General features: G+C 41.9%; 1 protein-coding gene across 8 annotated transcripts in view; it reads left to right on the top strand.

Annotated features, from left to right (window-relative positions):
- Nucleotides 1–27,652, top strand: part of KMT2C (lysine methyltransferase 2C) — a 979,844-nt gene that overhangs the window by 125,607 nt on the left and 826,585 nt on the right. For all 8 annotated transcript variants that reach the window (XM_029588444.1, XM_029588443.1, XM_029588442.1 and 5 more), the window contains exons 2-3: nucleotides 14,900–14,970; nucleotides 25,619–25,760. In XM_029588444.1, the coding sequence (XP_029444304.1) occupies nucleotides 14,900–14,970; nucleotides 25,619–25,760 (213 nt within the window). The remainder of the gene's footprint in view (nucleotides 1–14,899; nucleotides 14,971–25,618; nucleotides 25,761–27,652) is intronic.

The following is a 27,652-nucleotide window of genomic DNA, read 5'->3' as shown; positions in this document are numbered from 1 at the left end:
CTCCCTGAATGGTCGCATACGCCGATGCTCCTGATATTTCCCAAGAAATTTGTTTCCTTTTCTAATATAATGCTACATAAGAGAAAAGGGAAAGTGAGGGTATATCCACCCGAGCCCTCACTTCCCCCAGGACAGCGGGTAATATCACAGTATACGACATTCATACCTTACACTGGGGTCTCGAGCCCTGCAGGTGGGTCGGGAGGAGGAGTCCCTTCGCCGCCTGGGGAGATATCGTTGACCCTGCGAGAACAGCCAAAAGCAATTCCTCCAAGCAGCATTGGGACGGGAGAGTCGCCAGTGAATGAGATCACAAGAGCGACTCCTGGTGGTCAGAACGACGCTGCAGCGGACCGGGAGAGGCCCTCTATTTCCTCTAGAACTCTGGAGATATTGGCGTTGTGTGGGGAGAGTCCCTAGAGTATACCGTAGAGAACAATAGCGGGAGCCGGAGAGATTGAGATAACAAACGGTCTGAAGAGCTCCCTTGAGATAGTTAGTCCGGCTGTAATTACTATGGAATCGCTCTGGGACTTGATTGTAAAGATGACCAAGGTATTTAATGAACATACCCAAGTAACAGAGGAAACCTCCCTGAAAATTGAAATGCTGGAGAATAATATAAAGTTTAAAGAGGAAGAGCAAACTCAAACCATGACTCAGGTTAAAAATGACTTAAAACAATTGTCTGGTTCTAACGCCATATGTGTGAAACGCCATATGTGCTTCAATGTGCAGGCTGGAGTCTGTGGAAAATTACTTGACAATTAAATTTAAGAGTAATGAATTTTCCTAAGGTGGCTGGCGAAATACCTATCTTAACATTTAGAAGGTATTTAAAGGAGATTTTGAAGATCCCGGAAGATCAAATACTGGCATTGAAATAGATTGTATACCTGAGACAAAGACAAAGCCAGATACAGATATCTCCCACAGGGAATATGGGAGGATTTGAGAACTTATCAGAATATCTGGAAAGCTCTGGCCTTGAAGTAGAAACATAGAAACATAGAAATGACGGCAGAAGAAGACCAACCGGTCCATCCAGTCTGCCCAGCAAGCCTTACACTTATTTTTTCTCATACTTAACTGTTTCTCTTGGCTCTTAGTAACCTTATGTTCTAATTCCCTTTTCACCCCCACTATTAATGTAGAGAGCAGTGATGGAGCTGCTTCCAAGTGAAATATTAAGTTTGATTAGTTGGGTAAGCGGCAGCATAGCTCTCTGCCATGAAGCAGAGGGCAATGCTGGAAATGTGTGAAGTATCAGTTTTTCTTTTCCCCTGTCATTGAAGCAGGGAGTCATGCCGGACATGCACCGAAAGTGAAGCATGCCTTGAAAGTCACATTAACTATCATCAAATATTGAAAAGCCTAATAATTGGTAATACCTATAGCCCATGAACCCATCCCTGTTTTTTTCTTTTTTTCTTTTTTTTTTTTTTAATTGGGAGATGGATGCCCTTCATCCTTCTACTCTGTGAAGGTGGACACCTACCACCGGCCACTGGCATCCCGCGCCGTTAATGCCTCTGTGGCTACTGCTGCTCCATGCAGTGTTTTACTACCTGCTCTTTATATGCGTCCTCTAGAACTGATGGATCCCATCCCTGGTTTTTTTTTTATTATTTATTTAATTGGTAGATGACAGCCCTCCATCCTTCCGCTCCATGAAGGTGGACACCTACCACTGGCCACTGGCATCCCGCTCCGTGAATGCCTCTGTGGCTACTGCCGCTCTGTGCAGTATTTTACTACCTGCTCTTTATATGCATCCTCTAGACCTGATGGATCCCATCCCTGTTTTGTTTTTTTTTATTTAATTGGGAGATGACAGCCCTCCATCCTTCCGCTCCGTGAAGGTGGAACACCTACCACTGGCCACTGGCATCCCGCTCCATGAATGCCTCTGTGGCTACTGCCGCTCCGTGCAGTGTTTTGCTACCTGCTCTTTTATACGTGTCCTCTGGACCTGATGGATCCACAATGTTTATCCCATGCCCCTTTGAAGTGCTTCACAGTTTTGGACTTCACCACTTCCTCCGGAAGGGCATTCCAGGCATCCACCACTCTCTCCGTGAAGAAATTCTTCCTGACATTGGTTCTTAGTCTTCCTCCTTGGAGCCTCAGCTCGTGACCTCTGGTTCTGTTTGTCTCACTATTTTCGGAACATGATAGAGCAATAATAATGAGATATTACTTTAAAGCAATGAATATTACTTATTTGGGAGGGTTAATTCGTATTTTTCCAGATCTTTCCAAAAAATTTCCTAATAATGCGCCCAGAAGTTGTGGCGATGGGCGCTAATTTCCTTCTGAGATATCCTGCAAGATGCGTAATAAAGTATTCTGGAAATACATATGTATTTTACAACCCAGAGCAGTTAAGGGAATTCTTAAATGCCAGAATGGTTGTCCCAACAAGTCAAAGCTCACCTATTAATTAATTAAAGATATGGTATCTACAGGAGAGTATGTTATATTATTAGTTTCTTGTTAAAAACTCCTCTATTGTTTCCGTTTCTCCCCCCAATGTTTTTTGGGAAAAAGAGTGAAAGTAATTATTTCCTTGTATTTTATTTATTTATTTATTTATAACTTTTTATACCGAGGTTCAGGTGACAGAGTTACTAATCACTTCAGTTTACATTCCAACATCAAACAAACAATGACATAAGATATGTCTTACAATGAACAAGGAGGCAAAACAACTCGGATACAAATAAACTTGGTAGAACAAGGTGTAAAAGTAGGAGAAACTGGACTTGTGGGGCCTAGAACCCCTGAAGTGGGGAAGGCTGACTAAGGGAGGGAGGGGTAGAGGGAAAAGTGCTACTATAGCTTTGTTAAATATGAGAACGGGTACTTAGAGGTTTGCCCTGGGTGGGGACAGTCCGTGGGAGCTGTGGAGGCAGAGTATTGCTAAGGGAAGGCTTGACAGAACAACCAAGTCTTGAGTCTTCTCTTGAACGTGATTGGGCATTGTTCCAGCCTGAGGTCAGGTGGGAGCGAGTTCCATTGTTTTTAATTTAGGATAAATATATTTCTTTTCTATAACTTTCTTCTGATGTCTAAGCAAAGCTATCTTTGTATTATAAAATCGCATAAATAAAAAAAAAAAAAAGTATTCCTTGTGAGCAAACAATGTTGAAATTCATTTTTAGCTATATTTTTTGTGTTATATCACTGTACTAATATATTAACATTGGCAGCTGCTAAGAATGGGGCAGCCCTGTCCCACCCCAAGACCCATACCACAAAAAAATGAGTAGAGACATCAACTGGATCTAGAAGGCTGTAATTTTATTGCTAACATTATAAAGCTACTTCCTGGTACACAAGCCACCTGATTACCAGTGACACAAACCATGTCCAACCCTGTGCCATCTGCCTTTAGCCAAGCAAGATAGTGATCCTGGCCAATCACCCCTCCCCCCCTTGTTTGCTAAGCAAAGGAATCACTTGGACCATCATAAAGGTAGCCCACCGGCTCTTGTACCCTACCCCTGCTGCGACAATAATCAGAGTACAATACCCAATACCGTCATCTATCGGACATTGAACTGACTAATTCCAGATCAAAATTACCATAACAAACATTGCAAAGACAAGAAGTTAAACTACAGAATTTCCCCATAATTTCACATTTAAAAACAACCAGAGAAGAACCTAGCAAAAGCAAAATTGGGGAGGGTGGGAGGGAACGCTGACTGCAATGAAAAAGGGTGCATGCCTGCAAAAATATGGGCTTTAAAAAGCCCAAAAGACACCTGCCTCTCCGTATCAGCAGATATTGCTGAAATTGGAGTTGGAGGAGAAAGAGGGTGAGGACACAAACCATTGCATGTGTCCTGGGGAGGGAACAGGCCCGGCACACGGTACTCGGTACTTGCCAGGTTCTTATGGCCTGGATTGGCCACGGAGACAGGATGCTGGGCTTGATGGACCCTTGGTCTGACCCAGTATGGCATGTTCTTATGTTCTTAAGAGGGCTACAAAGCACCTGGTGCATACCCTTCCATAACTGGTCAATATTTGTTTTGTGAAGTAGACCACACAGATTCCCCACATTCTTGTTGTGGTTGAATAATACTGTTTCAGTGTTTCAGTAAATCTAGATACTAAAGCATTAGATGAAATTGGACAACAGGAAAAATATGGAAACTTCTTTATTTAGAACAGATGTCTTTTTCCTTATAGATTTGTTTTTACATGCTGGTTGTGCTGCTCTACTTACCAGTCAGTGTGATCTAGTTTTGCATAAAGAGTTGTAACATGATATTGAAATGTTTGTTTCTGAGTCTGTCTGCACATAGCTAAAAGCCTAACTTTGTAACATGTGAGTATCTTGTGAGGGCAGTGCCTCCTTCAGGTCAATATATTAAGTTCAATAAAAAAAAAAGTATTGCTTCCTTATTTAACCTTTATTTCTGTGTATCCTGATGAACTAAAATGGTAACCATAATAATTTTTAAACAGTTAAATACAGACGGTACAGATATAGACTTCGAACAATGGTCCTTTGTACCACATGTATCTCTGGTGAGGAGGATATTTTTAAAGCTGCAGCAGTTGGCGAAAAATAAGGCATAAAGAGAACGTGAGTGTGTTTCAGACTATAGTATAGGCACTTGTCATACTACTTTTTGATTATTGCAACTGGGTATTGATGGGAGTTACAGAGAAGAACTTGCAAAGACTTCAGATGATGCAAAATATGGCAGCCAAATTGATTTTTGGCTGTCCTAGATGTATTTGTGCTAGGCTGCTGTTGAGTGTCTTACATTGGCTACCAGTGAGGGAGAGAACTGTATTTAAGACTTTAACCTTAATGTATAAAGTCCATCATGAGAAGGGAACCTGTTATTTGGTGAGCAGGGTACAGAAATATGTTCCCAGGCAGATGTTGCATTCCTTAGGAGATCCACTTTTTATAGTTTCAGGGATCAAGCAGATAAAAAAAGAAGGGTCCAGGAAGAAGATGTTTTCAGTAGTGGGGCCCGAACGCTGGAACTCTGTTCCAATAGCTATTAGACATTAGGCCAATTATTTGGGTTTTAGAAAAAAGGTGAAATTGTGGCTGTTCAATGTTTTAATGAGGGTAATCTTGTTATATTTTATTGTATTATATTTTTATTGTTGTAAACTGCCTTGGCCAGCTTGCTGCACTATTTTCATCAAAAAAACACTTAAAAGTAACTTAAGATAGTGGCAGGTAGGCAAAATAAAAGTAGAATTTGAGTATAAGGGGGTTAGAAGGGCTTGCTTTGTATCACTTCCTCCTTTCCACCCCATGAAAGAGAGAGATATGCAATGGTCTACAGTATAAACAAGCTATAGAGATTTTGGAGTTTCTAGTATAGGGCCCTTTCAAATTTAATCTTTTCCTTAAAACAGTACACCAGTATTCATTTTTGACTTGAAAATATTGTGTACAAATATTTTTGTATTAAAATATACAATGGATGGTAGGTATCTTGACAAATTTTATATATGAAGCTCAAAATTGCAATGACAGTTGTATACGGGCTTGCCTTGGTGTGGACCTTGTGTTCAGTGCTGATAAATACCAGTTAGATTGATTTCCTGGCCTAGGCTTTTGCTCCTCATGTAGTTTCACTAGGCCTTCATGGGAGGGAGTGTAAAATGTTGGAGATTTGTGATACAAGGGAGTTTCGGATAAGAAAATGACTTAAAAAAAACCTTTTTTTTTTTAAAGCTTATATTCTTCTCACACCCACAGTTCAAGGCAGATCATGTCAAGAACATTTATAATCTAAAAACAATTAAGACAAAATAATGACAAACCAAACAACACCACAAAAATACAATGTCATGCCAAATACTATTATTATTAACTACCACTGCAAAACTAAGATCTCGGAGTGGCCTAAGATCTTCCTAATTTACATTGCCTATAAAGGCAATGGGAGAAAACACCAGCTATATACTAGAGGATGGCTGCATACTGCACATATTTAATCCTACCCCCAAAGTCTTATTTAAAGAAAATAGCCTTCACAGCTTTTCTAAACATGGAAGTACTTTGATCCTGATGCATTCAAGGAATGTGGCAGACTAGATAGGCCATATAGTCTTTTTCTGATTTCATGTTTCTATAATCCCTTAATATAGTCACACACCAATAGTAAAAAAAATCACTATTTTCTTAGAGATCTCTTTGTTGTCAGTTCAATTATCCAAAGAAATAAATTATTTAAAAATGGAAGCACATTGAACAGGGGTACTCACACTTGGTGAGCTGTGCTTTTATCCCTTTGCATGGGTATTCATTCTTGGGCAGCTGTGTTTTTATGCCCCCCCTTTTTTTTCTAATCTTAAATTTTATCTCATATTTAAAGCAACTATTCCTTCTTACTAAGCCACCACAAAGTAAGCAACATTAAGAAAACAAAGGTAAAGTATTAAGATGATACATTATCAAGACTGCATACTCTGGCTGGCTAAGAAGGCTGGAGGGATATCTCCTCCGAGAGTTACATTCAGCACTTCTCTTTTGGCTGGCAGGGATTGCTGAAGCAGTAATCTTCTTTCTTCCTCTACAGGATTTAAGGTGTTGTCTTTGCAGCGCCAGAAGCACGGCTGGGAAAAGAGACGGACCCCGAGGAATTGGGTAGACTCTCTTTCAGCTCCTCCTCCCCCTCCCAACTAAACACATCGGGAGCCAATCAGCTCCCACCCTGGAGTGGTTCAAAGGAATCACCAATCCTGTTGCAGCAGGAAGCATGAGGAGCCCGGGTGACCGGCCGGTCACCTCGAGCCTCCCCTCCCCCTCTGCACGGCACCAGCGAGGCTTGCATCAGCGAGCCTGGCGCCATATTATCCTGGCCGGGCAGGCATGAAGCCTACCCGACCTCTCATTTTCAAGGTATGCAAGATATTTTTCTTGCTGAAACTTTTTCCTTGCCTCATCCTCAATAATTCAACATGGAGTCCTTATGGGAGACCTTGACTGTGATGGGGCAATCTCTCTGCTCTCAAATTTAATAGATTTCTCAGAAAATTGATTCTACAATGACCTTAGTGTCACAGTATGACACAGAGTTTAAACTGGTCAAATCACATTTGGAGAAGGTGGAGAATAGTATGGGAGAACAAAAGGAATTAACCAGTCTTTTGACTAATGAGAATTTGATACTAGCTAGAAAAGTTGAATTCTTGGAGAACTTTTCTAGGCAGTGCAATTTATGTCTTATACATTTTCCCAAACTTCCTTTGGTTTCGCCTGTGGATATATTTAAAAGATTTCTCAGGAACATTAGAAGGTTTTTTGAAGTTAGCATGGATTTTAACATTTCAACAACCTTGAATAGTTTTCCAAATCTGATCTATGTAATTTCACAGTGCAGTAGTGATTTTCTACTTAACTAATCTGGCCTTATAGGTGAAGAAACTTTCAAAGCTCCTTATAGGGGTGAAAAGAAGGGGGGGAGGTAAATTGAGCAGGAACTTTAAGAATCTCAGTCAGATAAGTCTTTAACATATCCAGAGTGGTGATAGCTTATATTTTGAGAAGATTTGTAATACGCAAATTATAGTATCTAACCAAGTTCTCCAAATTCTCCACTGTTAAATATTATTCTTAACTTAATAATGATGGCAGAAAAAGACCAAAATGGTCCATCCAGTCTGCTCAGCAAGCTTCACAAGGTAGTAACTGCTGCTCCGTGCAGGTTAACGTTGGCTTCATCTAATCCCTTCTGCTTCTTAGTTTATTCTCCACTACTTCTACTCACTCCATAATCACAGCTGAAGTTGATATAAACTGATTTTGTTTTGAGAGTCCTGAGTCTTAAAGAAATCTGCACAATTGGGGAGTTTCCAAGCCCACAGATTTCCAGATCTCTTCCAAAATAAATTCAAGCTGGAAAATACTGACTTCTCCCCTGCTCTCTCTGAATGCATGGTGGTACCTGATGATGTGAAGCAGTTTTTCCAGGAGCTGACCCAGCTTCCTCAGTTTGTTCCTGGCATCTCTACTGGCTCCTACTGGGCATGCCCAACATGGCACTAACCCTGCAGCCAGTAGGGGTCCCCCTACAGTCTTCTTTTTTCCGTGCAGCAGTAGCCACATGGGTTAAGGAGCTCCACAGAGATTCCTGACAGGAATTTTCCTCACGAAATTACTAAAAACTTTCATACCCCACAGGGGTCCCTCCTTCGAATTTTTGACTCCGCGGTACTCCGGTAAGTTTTTACCCGTTTTCAGTTGATTCCCATCGGGTTTGGCCCTCGCGGCCTACTGGCCGTCGACAGTACCGCGGCTCAATTTTTTCAGAGGCCATGGCATCGGGGTTCCGTCGGTGCCCGCACTGTACTCGCACCATTTCCATAACAGACCCTCATAAAGTCTGTGTAATGAGTCTTGGGTGCGAGCATGATGTCTTGACCTGCACCAAATGTGCCTTAATGACACCTAAAGGTCGCAAGGCCAGAATAGAGAAGATGGAACTTCTCTTCTGTTCTCAAACCCTGAGGCCATCTATTGCATAGACGTCGACTGAACCAGCACCGTGCACTTCGTGCCAGTATTGGCCACCAGCCGGTGACTGCCCGGCGTCGACAACTTCTCAGCCTTCGACTACTTCTACCCCCCCTCAGGGGATCATAGAGAAAAACATCGGCATAGACACCGGATGTCTCGGACTATTGATGAAGGAAAGCCATTGACCTCTCCATCGTCCGAGCCGCCATCGAAGAAACCCCGTCCAGAAAAGGCACCGACTCTTTCTGCGACCGGGTCACCGAGGCAACCCTCACCCGAATGGGTATCGGGAGCTGCGACCCCGCCTTTAATGGTGGTCCCTCCGGCTATGCCTCTGCCTCCTTCTTCTCTTCCGGAGCTGGGGCTGCTTGCTCGAGGTCTCCATGAAGAACTTGACCGGATGGTTCAGGAAGCCATCGATAAGGCGATGCACTGACTCCAAGGTCCCTCGGTGTCAGTCGCGGAACTGACCATTGATCCCATTCCGGCAGCATTGGCACCGCTGCTCTCGAAGATGGAAGCGCTTATAGCCGCTTTTCCACTGATGGATCCTGGGTCACCGAGGGCTCCGGTGCCTTCCCCGCTTACTCTGTCATCGGGAGGAGAAACACCGTTCCGCATTCCGCCATCAGGTGTCCTGCCGATGCCTCAAACATCGATGCCAATGCGCCCATCGGCGCCACCGATCCATCTGCCCTTGATGCCTGCACCGGTGTCCTCGATGCCCTCATCTGTGCCTCCAGTACTTCCCTCGATGCCTTCGGAGCCTAGATCGGGACCTTCAGGAATACTATCATCCCGTTCTTCTCAGGTTCTTAGAGGGGCAGGTCCTGATCCCTATGACACCTGGACCGACGATTCTTCTCAAGACATCGATGACTTGCCATCGCCACCTTTTCCTACTGAAACCAGGAAGCGTTCTCCTCCAGAGGACCTATCCTTCATAAATTTTGTGAAGGAAATGTCTGAATTGGTTCCCTTCCAATTGCAGACTGAACAAGATGACAGATATCAAATGATGGAGCTGTTACAATTCCTGAATGCTCCTAAGGAAATAACCTCCATCTCTATTCACCAGGTTCTTTTGGATCTCCTCAAAAAGAACTGGGAACACCCTGGTTCTGTTGCTCCAGCAACAGAAACTATGATACCACTTATTTGGTCCAGTCAGCCCCAGGATTCCAGAAACCTCAGCTGGATCACCAATCTGTGGTTGTAGAATCTGCCCAAAAAAGGGCAAAAAGATCAAAACCCCACTCTTTCTTTCCCCCAGGTAAGGAACAGAAATTCCTGGATGCCATTGGCTGGCGTGTCTTCCAGGGATCGATGCTTATCTCTCGGATCGCCTCCTACCAGCTGTATATGATCCAGTACAACAGGGTCTTATTCAAGCAGATACAGGACTTTGCAGAGTCCCTGCCTCAGCAATTCCAGGAACAGCTTCAAACCCTGGTACACAAGGGTTTTGAGGCAGGAAAGCAAGAAATAAGATCCTCTTATGATATCTTTGACACCGCTTCCAGGGTATCTGCAACTGCTATTTCGGCAAGAAGATGGGCCTGGCTTAAGTCTTCGGACTTGCACCCTGAAGAACAAGACAGATTATCTGATCTGCCCTGCATAGGAGACAATCTGTTTGGCGAACAGATTCAGCGGACAGTGGTGGAACTCAAGGACCATCATGAGACCCTTCGCCAGCTCTCTCTGATGCCCTCTGAGTATTCCTCCAAACAGCCATTCAGGAAGGATACTAAAAAGTCATTCTTCCGTCCAAAGAAATCCTATCCACCGCCGTCTAGAACTGGTTTCACAAGACCTTTCCAAAAGGCCCATTCTTGTCAACCTCGTAAACAAAAGCCACAAGCAGCTCCTCAGCCAGGCCCTGCTTCTGGCTTTTGACTCCTGCATAGAGAGCAGCAGCCAGTTTCCACTGCCTCAGATACCAGTGGGAGGTCGATTGTGCCATTTCAACAGGTGGTACACAATCACCTCAGACCAGTGGATCCTTGCCATAATCTCTCAAGGTTATCATCTGAACTTTCTCTCCATTCCACTGGACTCCCCACCTCTACCGATGTGGAGAACATCCGACCACTCACTACTCCTGGAACAGGAGGTCTCCCTCCTCCTCCAGTCCAGAGCAATAGAACCAGTGCCCTACTCCCAACAAGGCCTAGGATTCTATTCACGGTACTTTCTAATCCCCAAAAAATCAGGCGGCGTTTGTCCAATTCTGGACCTATGTGCCCTTAACATGTACTTCCACTGAGAAAAGTTCAAGATGGTAACCTTGGGTTCCCTCCTTCCTCTTCTGCAAAGAGGAGACTGGCTCTGCTCTCTCGATCTCCAAGATGCGTACACACACATTGCGATAAATCCATCTCATCGCAGGTTCCTGAGATTTCTGGTAGGCCCCAAGCACTATCAATAGAGTGCTCCCATTCGGCCTGGCATCTGCACCACGAGTCTTCACCAAATGCCTCGTAGTAGTAACAGCCTTCCTCAGGACTTATGGTGTTCAACCAATCGAATAGATAGGGATAGACATGATCAGGGCTCCCACTAAGGAAGCTGCTCTGTTGTCCCTATGACTTACTTTACACACTCTGATTTCACTAGGATTTCTCGTCAACTATGCAAAATCCTGCTTAGTCCCAGCTCAAACTTTATCATTCATAGGGGCAGACTTAGACACCTTGCAGGCAAAGGCATTTCTGCCTCGACAGCGAGCTCTCACTCATCTCTCATCTCTCTCGCATACCAGCTACAGTCTCAGCACCGCTCGACTGAACGCCACTTCCTCATCCTGCTGGGACACATGGCGTCCTCAGTACAGGTTACCCCAATGGCCCGCTTGGCCATGAGTCATGCAGTGGACTCTAAGGTCACAATGGACTCAGTCCGTCCAACCTCTATCGACCACTGTCCACATCACTGACTCACTCCGTCAGTTTCTAGCCTGGTGGAAAAATCAGATCAATCTCCTCCAAGGCCTGCCCTCCCAGGCTCCAGACCCTCAAATAATTCTCACCACCGATGCTTCCAACCTCGGCTGTGGAGCCCATGTTGCCGATTTGCAAACACAAGGAACTTGGTCTCCAGAGGAAGCCAAACACCAAATAAATTTCCTGCAGCTGCAAGCAATCAGATATGCTCTCAGCGTATTTCAGGATCGCCTTTCCAATCAGGTCATCCTGATTCAGACGGACAACCAGGTGGCCATGTGGTACATCAACAAACAGGGAGGGACGGGCTCTTACCTACTGTGTCAGGAAGCTGCGCAGATATGGGCGGAGGCCCTCTCCCAATTGATGTACCTCAGGGCCACCTATTTACCGGGAGTGCACAATGTGTTGTCAGACAACCTAAGTCATGCTTTCCATCCGCACGAGTGGTCCCTCAACCCCACAGTAGCGGACTCAGTATTCCAACGTTGGGGGTCATCCTTGCGTAGATCTCTTTGCGTCACCTCAAAACCGCAAAGTAGAGAACTTTTGCTCTCTCACTCATAGCCAACACTCTCAGCCAAGAGATGCGTTCTCCCTCTCATGGGCGACCGGTCTTCTATATGCATTCCCTCCATTTCCACTTCTCTCAAAGACTCTCGTGAAGTTACGTCAGGACAAGGGATGTATGATCCTGATAGCACCTCACTGGCCTCGCCAGTGAGGTGCTATCAGGATTCAATACTTCAGGATCTCTCCATTCGCAGGCACATTCCCTTGGGAAAGGACCCGCTTCTGATCACTCAGAACGACTAGTGCCTACGCCACCCCAATCTTCAAGCTTTGTCCCTGACGGCCTGGATGTTGAAAGGTTAATTCTTCAGCCACTTAACCTTTCGGAGCCAGTTTCCCGTGTCCTGATTGCTTCACGGAAGCCTTCCACGAGAAAGTCTTACCTAATACAAATGGAACAGATTTGAGTCATGTTGTTCTTCTCAATCCCTTGATTCCTTTACCTGTTCCACCTCGAAGTTTCTAGATTATCTATGGCAGTTGTCAGTCAGGTCTAAAAACTTCCTCCATTAGAATGCATGTCGGTGCGGTAGCTGCCTTCCATAAAGGTGTAGGGGACATTCTTATTTTGGTACAACCCCTCGTAACACATTTTCTGAAAGGCTTGCTTCATCTCAAGCCTCCACTGCGTCCTCCGGCCCCTTCATGGGACCTTAATCTGGTCTTAGGTTGGCTCATGAAACCACCATTCGAGCCTCTCCAATCCTGTGATCTTCGCATTCTCACATGGAAAGTGATATTCCCTTTGGCAATAACATCTGCTCGCAGAGTTAGTGAATTACAGGCCCTAGTTACCTATCCGCCTAACACTAAACTTCTGCAGGACCGAGCAGTACTCCACACTCGCCCTAAGTTCTTACCTAAGGTAGTATCGGAGTTTCACATTAATCAGTCTATACTACCTACCTTCTTTCCCAGGCCCCACTCCAATCCAGGAGAACAAGCTCTGCATACCCTTGACTGCAAACGGGCTCTAGCCTTCTATCTAGACCGTACAGCTCCCCACAGGAAAAGCACTCAATTGTTTGTCTGTTTCCATTCCATCAAATTGGGGCAGACTGTGGGTAAGCAGACTCTCTCCTCCTGGTTAGTGGACTGCATATCCTTTTGCTATCAGCAAGCAGGCATTCTGCTTCAAGACTGTGTTAAAGCACACTCTGTGAGGGCCATGATGACTTCAGTAGCGCACCTACACTCTGTGCCGCTTCCTGACATTTGCAGGGCTGCCACTTGGAGTTCTCTCCATACCTTTACAGCCCATTATTGCGTAGACAAGGCTGGAAGACATGATTCCATCTTCGGCCAGTCTGTCTTGTGTAACCTTTTTACAACTTGATGTACCAACACCCTTCTGCCTGCCCGTTAGGGTTCAGGATGCCCTCTACCATATTCGACCCCAGTCCTTGTGCCTATTGCACGTCTTGGGTATTTTTGGTGCATTTCTCGGACATCCTCAGCTCTGTACTCACCCATATGTGAGGACTACAATCCTGCTTGTCCTGTGAGAAAGCAAATGTTGCTTACCTGTAACAGGTGTTCTCTCAGGACAGCAGGATGTTAGTCCTCATGAAACCCACCCGCTGCCCCACGGTGTTGGGTTCGTTACGTTTCCTTATTTTGTTTTTCGGCACTTCCTGTAGCTTTAAACAAGACTGAAGGGGGACCCCTGCTGGCTGCAGGTTTAGTGTCATGCTGGGCATGCCCAGTAGGTGCCAGTCAAAGTTCTAGAAACTTTGACAAAAGTGTTCCGTGATTGGGCTCCATCCTATGATGTCACCCATATGTGAGGACTAACATCCTGCTGTCCTGTAAGAACACCTATTACAGGTAAGCAACATTTGCTTACGGAGATGTAAAAGGAGGGTATGGCCTGAAAAATTGGATAAACACTGCATTAGAAAAATGTGGCAGATTGTTAGACTTTTATGACTCATTAAACATTTCTAATGGAGTTTGTCATTTGTTCTGATAATCTTTGTTGTAATCTGCTTCAGTTCTGTCTGCGTTAATACTTTGCTAACTTGACATACTTCCTATTTTACTTATTTTTTAAGAAGTTTCATATGGTTCATAGATCAAGACATCTTGTTAGTACATTGTATGAAACAGTGCAAAGTTATGTTAGATGGATAATAAAGCTACAGTAGTTAAATGTCAGGATAAATCATATAAAATATCTAGATTTTAAGTTTAGATCTGAAGGATGGAAAAGTTTGCATCCTGGACATAGGAGGGGAGGTCATTTCATGTGCCATTGAATGTTTCATTTAATTTTCATGCAGACATGTTATTTAATGCAAGAAGAGAAATAGTCAACAGCAAGAACACATCCAAGATCATTAGTAGTTAAAAGCACTGGTTTCTGGGCAAGCCCTGTAGCTCACGCAGTGGTTCTCTGGTGCAAGTGCTTGCTAGTTTGGATCTCCTTTCCATACGGGCTAGTGAATATTAAGCATGTCATGGAGTTAGTGTGCCTGGATTCAGGAAAGAAGAGAAGATGACTGCGTTGGCTTCTGCTGATCAAAGAATGTTGGTGTGTGTGTTACTTAAAGGAAGTATGCCTCTTCCAGTTGTTAGTCTGGCCAGGGATTCCCTGGAATAACATAGACATCTCTTCTAGGAAGGGTAGTTAAAAGATTAAAGGTGAAAATAGGGGAAAAAAAAAGCAAAGGAAAAAAACTCTGCATTTGATCTTTTATGGATAAAGAGTATCCCCTTAAATATCATACAAACTTCAACTCTTACCCAGTGCAGTTTTTTGTGTCCAGTGAGTGAAATGATATTCATAGTAAGTTACATGTGTTTCTTAAATGCAAAGTGATCCATGCTAGAAAGTACTGAATTTGATAACATTATGCTGTACTTGTGTTTGTAGGCCTCGGAGCAGAGGAAGAACTGCTGTGGAGGATGAAGATAGCATGGATGGGCTGGAAGCAGCGGAAACAGGTAGAGGTTACGTTCCTGCACTAAAATGAAAGCAGCAACTTAGCAGATCTTGAAATAAGATTTAGGACTGCAATAACAGTGATCTGATGGCCAGAAATGGGTTACGTTCTGCCCATTGACAGGAAGATAGGAAAAGTATCTTGTAGAGTAAGTTTGGCAGGGATAAACTATCCTGAAGGGGGTCTAAAGAAAAAAAGTGGCTTCAGTCTTGATGCTGCAGAGGTGTACTGCAAGTTCAGGAGGGTGGGAGTATAGTGATGTTGTCATAAGCATGCCATGACAGACAAGTTTCAGCAGGTCCAGGAGAAGAGCAGTTTCCTTTGTTGCAGACCCAGGAAAGGAGACACTACACTGTGGTGGGCCCAGAAATGAGAGGATCCTCTCTGGTATTCCACAACCCAGGCAGAGCTGTCACTCTGAGGCCCCATTCTAGGAGGAGTTCCTTCTGCTGCCAGGTCTCCTCTTGATGAGAGAGAGCACAGTTGCTACTAATTCAGAGGAAAAAACATATTAATTTTATTTAAGATTTATAACTCACATGTTCCGATGTTTTCAGCTGGGAGTAGAATAAAACATTCATAAAATCAAGATATCCAAACATTCATAATGACAAAGCCAGCAAATTTTACTATAAGGGCCTGAACATCAATAAACCACACTTCCAAGAGCCTATGATCAGATTGAAAGGCACATTGAAGTAAAAAGGTTTTTGGTACCTTCTTGTATGTTTGCATATTGGTCAGAGACTATAACTGCTTTGGCAACGTGTTCTAGCAAAGAGGACCAGCAATGGAAAATTGCAACTCACTTGTTTCAGCCAAATGTGTGGATTGCAGAGAGGGTACCTCCAATAAGCCCCTGTGAGTGTACCTCAAGGTACGTGTAAAGTTATAGAACCGAAGAATGATGTGATCCATGGTGAAGGGGGATTATTTAACAATTTGTGATCAAGCATGTCCAACTTAAATTTAAACCTTCTGTAAAGGAGAGTATACCAGGAGCAGATATTTAATCTGATTCACTTCAAGGCACAATCCGGAAGGAGTCCTAGTCCCAGGACATTTTCCTGAGTAGAGGAAAAAACAGTCCCAGGAGAGAACAAGAAGACCCTGGGGTGGAGGAAGGAAGATATCATATAGAGCAGTGGTCCCCAACTCTGTCCTGGGGGCCCACCAGCCAGTCGGGTTCTCAGGATATCCACAATGAATATGCATGAGAGAAAATTTGCATGTTATGGAGGCAGTGCATGCAAATTTTCTCTCACGTATATTCATTGTGGATATCTTGAAAACCCGACTGGCTGGTGGGCCCCCAGGACAGGGTTGGGGACCACTGATTATAGAGACTTCAATTGTTTGAACTCTTGATTTAAGCTGCTAAGGTAAGCAGGCTATTTTCTGTTACTTTTTCATTGTGAATGAAGTTTTTCTGTGAAGAAAGACTGGTGTCCAGATTATTCTGTTCTTTAGCTACTCTTGCATTGTTTTACATATGGTAGTAGCAGTGGGACTTCTGCTCTAAGTGCCTGCACAGACAGAGACCCACATGAAAAGGAAAAAAAAGGAAGAAATCTTTTTTTTTTTTTTCTCCTGAGGAGGCTGGCTGCAGTATCAGCCTGGGAATTAAATACAGAAGGCAAAAGGGAGTAGTCCTGCCTGGACAGATCGGGAATTGTAATGAGTCAGAATCAGACAGGCTAGGATTTTTCTTTTTTCAGTGTCCTTGAGGCAAAAGAAAAAAAAAAAAAAAAAAAGCCTCTGCGGCACCAGAGCATATTAAGTCAAAATGGAGGCCTTCACAGAGGGGCAATAGCAGCTATAAACTGTTGTACAGGCACAATATGTCTAACACCAAGCCCTGCAAAAGAAGTTGAACAAACAAGTTTTACTGGGACAGATGGTCAAAGCCTTGCAAACTATAATAGCTTGGCCTATCCCTTTGAACCCCTTGATACCTAACATAGGTGCCAGAGAAGAACCAGACTGTTTTTTTAGTGAACTTTGAATGAACCTCTCAGCCAGCAGATTGGCCAGAGTCCACTTGGACCATCTATCTTGGCAATTTTTTGACTGTTAGCAGTCAGGCTACCATTCAAGGGTCAACCCTGATGGAAAGGCTAGTCACATAGAGGTTAAAGCTGCCATACTTGAGAGAACCGTGTATACCTTAGAATGTATTGGCAACGGTTCTGGCGGGAAAACCTCAACCCAAGAGAGAGAGTGTGCAGAAGTTCTTCTACTGACTAAAGGATCTAGAATGTCAGTTTTTTCCTTCAGCCTGAAGGAAAGACTGGCACAGAGGTGGCCAACTTAATTCTCCTGGAACAGTCTGTAGAGGGTTTGCACCAGTCTGTGAGGCAGTGGGTATGCCACTATTTAAAGCTTACATTTGAATCCCCCTTAGAAGTCATTGATGCCTTCTATCAAGCACAATCAGTACTGGAGCCCTCCAGGATTCAAGAGAGTTGGTCAATACTGGATTTGAAAGTCTGCAGTTGGAAAGCAAAGCATCCAGAGAAGGGGGATCCACAGGTCTTAGACCCACAAGCATGTCTCCATTGCGGCAAGGAAGGCCACATTGCCAAGGAATGTCCCTTGGTCTTACATCAGCTCACCGATTTAACTGACAATGATCTCCTTCATTCAATTACGAATGAATGAAGGAGATCCTAATTATAGAGGATTTTGTAAAGCCTCTATAATTAGAGGCTTCAATGCTAACACTGACTACATTTTAGTATTACTAGACATCTCAGCTGCTTTTGATACATTAGACCACCTAATCCTTCTTTCTCAGCTCCAATCTATCGGTCTGGCAGATACCGTTTTAAACTGGTTTCACTTTTATTTAACTAATTGTTTATACCAAATAAATATTGGTCTTCACTCCTCCGATTGTACACAACCTCTTCCGGTGTAGCCTAAGGATCCTCCCTTTCTGCTATTCTTTTTAACATTTATCTAATACCACTGTTTATTCAATAGCCTCTGTATTCAGTTTAAGATTTATGCTAATCACATTCAGTTCTTCATACCTTACTCCTTATCATGGACCATGACACTCTCCACCATCTACTTATATATTAAAACCATGAATACCTGATTATTCCATAATCATCTTAAACTGAAATTCTCTAGCTTTCCACAATTCCTCAATCTGCTTGCAGTCCGCCATCACATCTCTTTTGATGGCATATCCATTCCCATAGTGTCCAAAGCATGTAACCTTGGGGTAATCCTAGATTCAAGTCTATCAATGTCCCATCACATCTCAACAACGGTAAAAAAAAAAACTCCTTCTATAAACTTCATATGTTAAAACGTCTTTGTCCCCTACTCTTCTTAGATGACTTCCGCACAATCTCATATCTTCACTGGGATAGACTATTGAAATGCCCTCTTACTTGGCCTCCCTGACAATGCCCTTCATCCTCTACAATGAATTCAGAACTCTGCAGCGTGCATCTTGACTGGAGCTTCTTGAAAAGAACACATTACCCCAATCTTATACTCTCTACACTGGCTTTCTATTCATTACAGAATACAATACAGAGTTCTCTCCATCATACACAACCTAATATATAGTGATTCCTCCACATGGTTATGCACTCTACTCCATATTTATCAACCTAGCAGACATGATCCCTACACAAAAACCTGTTAGGAGTTCCTACTGTTCTCCTTGCAATGCTCAACATCACCAAAAGACGTGCCTTTTCAGTTGCTGGCTCTTCAATCTGGAATTCCATCCCACATTATCTAAGGCAGATATCGTCGGACAAAGAATTGAAAAAAAAAATCTAAATACATACTTATTTTCTCTTGCTTTTAATTCGCTTTCTCTCTCATCATAAGTTCCTCCGTGCATGCCATCAGCGCTCATTAAGACCCCAATGGCACTGTACGTTGTATATAAATTATAGATTTTTCTTATGTTTTATAATATACTATGTTTTGTTATTTTAATTATGTATGCTATTTAATTTGTAAACTGATTTGACCAATGTATGTAGTAAAAGTATATAAATATTTTTTAAATAATAAATAAATGTCAATCTAACAGCATCTCACAATTGTAACTTTGTTGATATTCCTTGCACTGGGCTTAGCAATTTTGAAGTCCTAATTGAACTGGATAGACTGGTAGACTTGGAAAGTGTAAAGATACTTGTCTAGATGGGGGAGCTAGTAAGGAGAGTACAGACAGACTATGAGAAGACAGTAACCCGTATCTGTATACATGGTGACCAGACATACTACCCGACCAGCTGGTTCTTGCTGACAACCACAGCTGAACAAGCATGAATAGATGTGGGAATATGTCCCAGACTCCTATACCTCATTGTTCTGTGACATGGTTACCCACAGTTTGAGACTCTGGGGCCAACTCTTAACTAATCTGACCAGCTGCGACCATAGTGAGGCATCTTGCAGGAGGCCTTCCTGTTACAGGAAACGGACTTATATGTCAGAGAACAGAGATGCTAAATCCACCATGACACCAGGGAAAAAAGAACAGTGGGGTTTAACATTTAGAGGTGGCACTAGACTCCCTAGGGTAGACAGGCTTCCCCAAGCACCCCTTGATTCCTTAGTGGTTTCTCCAGAGAAGGACAGGGAGAATAGTTTGCATAGTTTCAGCAATACCCAAGGAAAAGAGGAGTCATGCAAGCTTACCCTGAAACATAGGCTAGGCAGGAAACCAGTCCCTGGATTTTGGGTCCATAGCCCAAATTCTCACTGTTTCATAATGAAGAGGGGTGTAAAGGATAGCATAGCCAAAGGAAATATAGAAGGCAATTCTTTTCCCATGGAGATAACCTTGGTAGGGACAGCTGGTGGGGGGGAGGGTATGTAAAGGAGTACCGAATATATCAGGACCTCCTTAAAAGACCAGGCATTTTATCTGGTCCTCCTTGAGACAAAACCCAGAAGGGAATCCTGGTCCCAGGGCATTTACCTGAGCAGGGGAATAAGAGAACAGATTCAGGAGATCAGAGGCCCTGGGGTAAAAGTAAGCAGGTAGTTTTCTGTTACTTTTTCACTGTAAATACAGTTTTTCTGTGGAAAAAAGGCGGAAGTCCAGGCTATTCTGCCCTCCAGCTTCCCTCTCAAAGCTCAGGACCCTGCTTGAAAGTCTTATACCTTCATTTTACAGGATGCTAGTGGAGGGAATGGAGAACAGGAGTAATATCTTTCATATGTGATCCAATTAATGTGCAAGCAGTGCAGTTTTGAACTATTTGAAGAGCTCCTGCTTTCCGTTCCCTCCACAAGCTTCCTGTAAAATGAAGGTATAAAGCCAGGTGAGCAGACTTGGGGATTTAGAGGGAGGCTGGAAGACTGAATAGTCTGGTCTCCAGCTTTTCTCCACAGAAAAAAAAGTATTCATGATGAAAAAATAACAGAAAACTGCCTGCTTACTTCCACCCCAGGACCTCCTTGCTCTCTTGAGTTTCTCTTATTTTCCTGCTCAGGGAAATGCCCTGAGACCAAGATTACCTTCTGGGTTTTGTCTTAAGGTAGATAAGACTAAATGAAAATAAACTCAGAGGTGGTAGACTATGATGAAGATACTGGCACAAAATATTGAATATCAACTGCATACATTTTATATCTTACCCCCAGTCTTATAAGCAGTCAACCAAGTGGAATTAGTTAGATGTTAAATAAGACAGCAGAAAGAGCTGAGCCCTGTTTTCTATGAGGACATTGAAGAGGGAAAGATGGACCCCATGTGGTTTTAAGGTTGCCATAAATTTCCATAGCTTCGGACTTATCGCTGTTGATCTTAAGTCCAGAGAAAGTTCCAAAGAGGTCTTGATAAGCTAGTACTTTAGGCAACGATATATGTGGGTTAGTTAAAAATATTAATACATCGTCTGCAAATGCTACAATACGGAATGAAGTACCTTCCACTTCAAGTCCTGATATGACTGTCCTTTGCAATAACTATGAGTAAGGGGTCTATTGAAAGTATGTAACATAAAGGGGAAAGAGGGCAGCCTTGGCGCACACCTCTTTGTGGGTTAAACACCTTGGACTTACCCCCATTTGCCAATAAATGAGATGATGGATTTGTGTATAACAGAGAGAAATAAGTAACAATATCGCCAATTAGGCCAAAACATTGCAGGACAGAAAAAAGATATTGCCAAGAAACACAATCAAACACTTTTTCTGAATCAAAGCTAGCAGTGAGAGATGGTAGAGAATGGTGTTTGTAGTATGACATTGTAGTAATCAATTTAACAATGTAGGTACTCGCCGAGCACCCCTTGACAAAACCCACTTGGTTCATTGATATAATAGAGGGTAACACAGAACTAAGTCTGTTTGTCAACACCGTGGCCAATAATTTAAGGTCACAGTTTAATAAGGAAATAGGTCTATATGAGGATGGATATGCTGGGACTTTTCCAGGTTTGGCCAAAGCTGTTATGTAAGCTTTATTTTAAAGTTCCTTGGGAAGGTACTTTGATTTAGTGCATTTTTGTAAAAGGAGCCTAGGGAGAAATTATTTGGTCTCTTAAAATTTTAAAATAATCGTAAGAGAACCCGTCAGGCCCAGAGGATTTGCCTGGCTTACTTGATTTGATAGCATTTAGAATCTCTATGGATGTGTGATCAGCAAATTTAGATATTCTACTTGTGGGGCCAAGAGTTGTGGGATTGATATATTTTGGAAAAAGGCAGTCTCTTCTGCTTGATCTCCTCGTCTGCCATCTGTGTATAGTTTCTCATAGAAGGAATGCAACTCTTCACAGATGTCAGCCCTGCGGATTACCCATTCATTCTGAGTTGTCTTTAGTTTTTCAATGTAATTTTTCCCCTGGTGTACTCTAACTGCATTAGCCAATAATTTACCTGCTTTATTTCCATATTTGAAAAATGAGTGCTCTGCATATTGTAAATTCTTTAAAGCTGATGAAGATAAGCATGTAAGGAGCTGAGCATTGCATGGTAATCTGAATTGTGTTTTTTGCTGATGGAAATGAAATCATAATAGCCTTAGCTAGTTTCAACTTATCTTCAAGTTCTAAGATCTTTACATTTAGGCATTTATTCTTTCTTCTAAGAATATGCTATACTCATATTAATCTGTGATTAAACTGATTATTGAGGACTGTAGATAATCTTTAAATAAGGTATGCCTGAGAGCCTCCCAGCCTAAGCCCACAAGCACTGTGTTGTGTGTATTAGGTGTGATGATCCTAAGATTTTCCTGTGCAGTAATTGGATATAGGTTCCCATTGTTCTTCTTCAGTGTATTATAGTTCAAATTCCCTCCCTTTTCTAAACTACTCCCTAATCCCCTATTAAACCCCTGAAGTATGTCATCTCTGCTTCCCTGATACATGCGCTAGGAGTAGAAGGGGCCCGTTAACTGATGTGTGTCGGCCCCATCCTCCCAACAAATTGAAACATAGAGCATTTCCAAAAAACGGGTTAATCTCCAGCATCGCTATATTAATAACTGCAAAGTATTAGTTAAACCTGTTATGCCAGCAATTAATTGTATAATTCAGGCTATTGGTGAGAGTAGCTTCTATTGGTGATACTTGTTACTCTGTTAGATTTTTGCAAGCTTCACATAGTACCAAAATAGCGTCACCCCATCCGAAATTGAAGCTATGCAGTAGTCCTTGAAAAGATTGAAGTTAACTACTACCAAGTCTCTTAATGCCCTAGCTTTCTCCATCCCAGTGTCTTATGAAAAAGAGAGAGAGACCAGCCTTCTCTAGCATGGCTTTTACCTTACTTTAAGTATCCACTGAGTTCGGTATGCTGTAATGTGTCCATTCGGCAGACGAATTGTAGAGGACCATAAAGAATGCGAAGCACAGGGCAGTTCTGTTGATCCTCACGTTGTTGGCTTTTCCTGTAGAGGCTGACCGACGTATCTGCCATATTGGGTGTAGCAACTCACAGTGCATAAAAAAAAACCATAAAACTTTATCAGTTGCAAATATCAAAACAGGTAAACAAAGTCAAATTGAAAATAAAGTCAAATTTAGAACAAAGTGTCTCCATCCAGATTGTAATTAATCTTTTTGGTTAGAAGGAATTCAAAGGACTGCAATCATCATGCCTCACTTTATCCCAGCTAGGTAGGATTGTGTCTTTTCCACTTCAGAAAAGACCATTTTTGCCCTCATGCCCACATGTAATTTTGCGGGGTACTGCAATTGAAAGCGGATATTTCTTTTATGTAATTTCGTGCAGATAGGGCTGAAGAGTTTATGCCGCTGCACAAGCTGAGAGGAGAAATCCTAAAATATCCAAACATTTGTGGACTAGTATGTGAGTTGCTGCAGAGAGCAGAAGGCTTGCACTATCTGTTGCTTGTGAGACCAGTTTAACACTTTCGCGATAATAATGCGGAGTCTGTTTTCTCCGTCCTTTTTTCCTCCTAGTCTGAGCTCTTCCTTTTTGGAGCACTCCCGGCAGCTTCAGGGCCTCCATTAACCATTTCTCTAGGAAGCCTTCCAAGTTCTTATCTTTCACAGATTTGGGGATACCTACGATTCGAATATTACTGTGCCTCAATCTGTTTTCTAAATAGGCAATTTTGTCTTCTTGATCATTTGAGACTTTTTCGAGCGCAGTGAGTTTCCGTGTGAGCATTACGTTTTCATCTTCTAAGCAGGCTATGCGGCCTTCCACATTTTCCATTTGGGGGAGTAGTTCAGCGATGGAGTTTGAGTTCTAGAAATTGTGAGGAAAGTTCGTTAAATCGAACATCTAGAGCACTAACCACAGCATTAGTTACCCGTGTTGTGAGGTCTGCCTGGTATTCGCAGCCATCTTGTTTGGATTGTCCTTGATCTTTTCTTTCTCTTTTTTCCCCCTTTCAAGGGCATGCTAGTAGTCTATTTTTGCATAAATTTGTCAATAGTCATGTGGTCTACCTATTGATTCAAAAAGTGGAGTGACTTGTCAGGATGCTGGAAAATTTCTGTTGATTTGGGAGGATGGAGCCTGGAGCTCGAGCTCAGACATCTGCTCAGCTTCACCACATCACGTGATTCCCCCCCCCCCCCCCCCCCTCTTGTCTCTTTAGGGCAGAAAAGCCTTAGTAAAAAAATGTTTTTCCCTCAAACAGCTTTATATGTTTATTACCATTAGTCCTTCGGCCTAAAGATATCTCCTTGCTTCTTAGGCTATGTTCCCATTATTTGTGGAAAGGGAAAAAGACCAGGTTGAGTATGTAGAGACTGATGCTTCCTATTTTAGAGGGTGGGTTAAATTTTTTCAATTTTAGGTTTTATAATATGGTAGCACTATTTGGTTCCTTGTTCAATTGGCTGAGAGGTACTAACCTCTTTGTAGATATAGAGGCAGAGTGCTTTGGGGGGGGGGGGGGGTTAATGTTTATCCTTTTAAACCTATTTTTTGGGAATCCTGCATTTCCTCCTGCCTTGTTTATAATAAAGGAATAATGGCTTATGGGGATTTACTTATCCCAAATTCTATTATTAATGAGTCATTTGAAACTTGTATTAGGGAAAAGGGGTTTGCTAGAAATTATTTTTATGTACTTGCAATTGAGGCAATACTTATTGTAGCTGAAATAAGCAGGGTGCTCCAGTTTCACGGACTACAATAGCTTGCTGGATTAAGGAGGTGGTCACGGCCGTGTATGTGGATGCTGAAAAGCAGTTGCCTATGCAGGTTCAGGCTTATTCCTCTAGGGCTCAGGCAATGTCATGGACAGATGTTAGATTGTTGTTTCCAGTTGATATCTGCCGAGCTGCGATGTGGTCCTCCTTACATACTTTTTTCTAGGTTTTATCGTCTGAATGTGCATGCCTGGGAGGACACAGCCTTTGCATGGGCGGTGTTGACTGGACCACGGGCAGCCTCCCACCCTGTTTAGGAGTAGCTTTGGTACATCCCACTGGTCCTGACTTCATCTGTCTACACACTAGGAAATGGATAAATTATTTACCTGATAATTACATTTTCCTTAGTGTAGACAGATGGACTCAGCTTCCTGCCCTTGACTTCTGCATGAGTGTGTCAGTAGTCGCCTGTTGGGCTCCGGATCCCAAAGGATTACTGGTAAATGTTCATCCATTCCCTAGATTGGGGTACTTAGATTCAGTGTTTCTTGTTGGTCGTTGTTTGCTTTTGAAGAGAATACTGGTAGGCTGGGGTCACTGCAGGAGTATATATAATGTGACATCAGCTTGCTCCATCTCCATCTGCTGGCAGAGAGCATAGCCCACTGGTCCTGAGTCCATCTGTCTACACTAAGGATAACGAAATTATCAGGTAAGTAATTTCTCTATTAAGCGAGTAAATGAATTTAAAAAATTGCTACGATAATTACACGTATAATTCCTTTTAAAATTACCTCCTATAATTCCTTTTAAAATTACCCCCTTAGTGTACACTAAATATCTTTTTGTGGGAAGTAAATGTCATGATCTAAAGTTTTGAATGCTAGAACTGTCTTGGTTATCCTTTGGATTATAAATTTCTCTGTGTTAAGCCCTGTATTGTCTTTCTGCTTTGTGTACACTGAAGAGACAATTTAATACAGGTAGTGGTTATTTTTTTTAAGTTGAAATTGAAGACAACTGCATCCTTATCACAATCAGAAAATGTGTTCTAAGATTTGTTTGTTTTTCATGGCTGTACAGATATCAAAGAACAATCTGCAGAAGAAGATACTACCCAAACAGAAGCAGATAGCAACAAGCAGCTAACACCAGTACTTCAGCGATCATTTTCTGAGGAGTCTGCAAGTTCCACTGTCTCTGTTTGTGTTGAAACCAAAAGAAGGTGAGAGCAAGAGCCTGTCAACCTAGAGCTGAGCAAGTGAATGGGAAGGGTTTATAACTGAAGAGTGAAACAGGGAACTGAGATGTAGTCCTTGAACATAATAATGCTACATTTTTAAAGCATTAGAAGACTGTTATCTGCTACCCAGTGGCGTAGCCAGAATTGATTTTTTGGGTGGGCACAAGGTTAACATGGGTGGGCTGTAGGCATGCAGGTCGGAGACCTACTAGTTGTTTTCTTATTGATAAATAATACCATATACTGCACCCTACAATGACTTTCTAAGTAATTTGCAACAGCCATTGTGTGTCATGTATGAAACTTTAAAATAATTTACCTCAATTATTTCAAGCACTTACCAGCATTAAAAATTCCTTATTAATCAGAATTTATTTTATATTTATTGCAGTTTATAAATGCACAACTATATCATGTATAAGCAAAGAAAACAATCAGATCCCATCATGTAATAAAACAAAAATTAATGTATTCTTTCATGAACCATTTATGTAGAAAGCCAGAAATCTTCATTTAAAAACAAAAACAAAAAAAAATAAAAAATATATATATATATATATATAGCAAAAATTTTTTTGGCAATTCTACTTCTACTAGTGCAAAAACTCATATACAAAAAACCCCCCAGCTTACAACCGCGGGGAACTATAAGCACTATTATTATATTTAATAAGTCAAATACAATATGTAATGTTTTTTAGAAATATAAATCTTTTATTAAATGTTTTAACAAAATATACTAATAATTTAAGTGAAAAATCATGTATACATGACATTAAATATTTCAAAACATACTAAAATCTAACTGTTAGTCCAATCAATGATAAACCCCAATCTTCTCCTGTATCTATCCTCAATCTGACCCTAATTGAACTAAATATACCCTAACCTCATTGAATTACACTACTATTATACATTTACTGCTTTTGAATAAGTAATGTACATTAAGACATAATATACAAGATTGTTAAAACAATAAGTGGTGTATTCCTTTGTATAGACCCATGTCAACATCAATGAGGTTAGGGTATATTTAGTTCTATTAGGGTCAGATTGAGGATAGATACAGGAGAAGATTGGGGTTTATCATTGATTGGACTAACAGTTAGATTTTAGTATGTTTTGAAATATTTAATGTCATGTATACATGATTTTTCACTTAAATTATTAGTATATTTTGTTAAAACATTTAATAAAAGATTTATATTTCTAAAAAACATTACATATTGTATTTGACTTATTAAATATAATAATAGTGCTTATAGTTCCCCGCGGTTGTAAGCTGGGGGTTTTTTTGTGTATATATATATATATATATATATATATATATATATATATATATATATATATATATATATATATATATAAATAATTAATCATCAGAACAGATGCAGCGCAGAGCTAGGACAATTCACATTACAACTAACATGAAAAAAAATTCAAATTCTGGTGTCTCAGCAAAAAAATAACCCTCCATTGCTATTTCATGAAGTAACGGAAACTCCTGCAAAGAAAGAGACATCTAGAACCTTGCCATACCATACAGTCACAGCACGGACTCTCAGGACTCAAATAACAGCAAACTTTTATGAAAAAGCAAATACTACACCAGGCCCTACAACATTAATACATCACCTACTGGAATAACAGAACAAGCTGGACTGTTACTTCAGAGAAACTACACGCTAGCAGAAATACTGCATTTCACACTCACAGGCAAAACAGAGACCAATTTTTATCCCAGGACAAGCAGGATGCTAGTCCTCACATATGGGTGACATCATTGATGGAGCCCTGGTATGGAAAACTTTCTGTCAAAGTTTATAGAAACTTTTGACTGGCCCTGTGAGGCCACTGAGCTTGCCCAGCATGCC

The sequence above is a fragment of the Rhinatrema bivittatum genome, chromosome 2, assembly GCF_901001135.1.
Source record: "Rhinatrema bivittatum chromosome 2, aRhiBiv1.1, whole genome shotgun sequence".
Classification (NCBI taxonomy): domain Eukaryota; kingdom Metazoa; phylum Chordata; class Amphibia; order Gymnophiona; family Rhinatrematidae; genus Rhinatrema; species Rhinatrema bivittatum.
The sequence above is the reverse complement of the archived record's forward strand: the minus strand, read 5'-3'. Positions and strand labels throughout refer to the sequence as shown.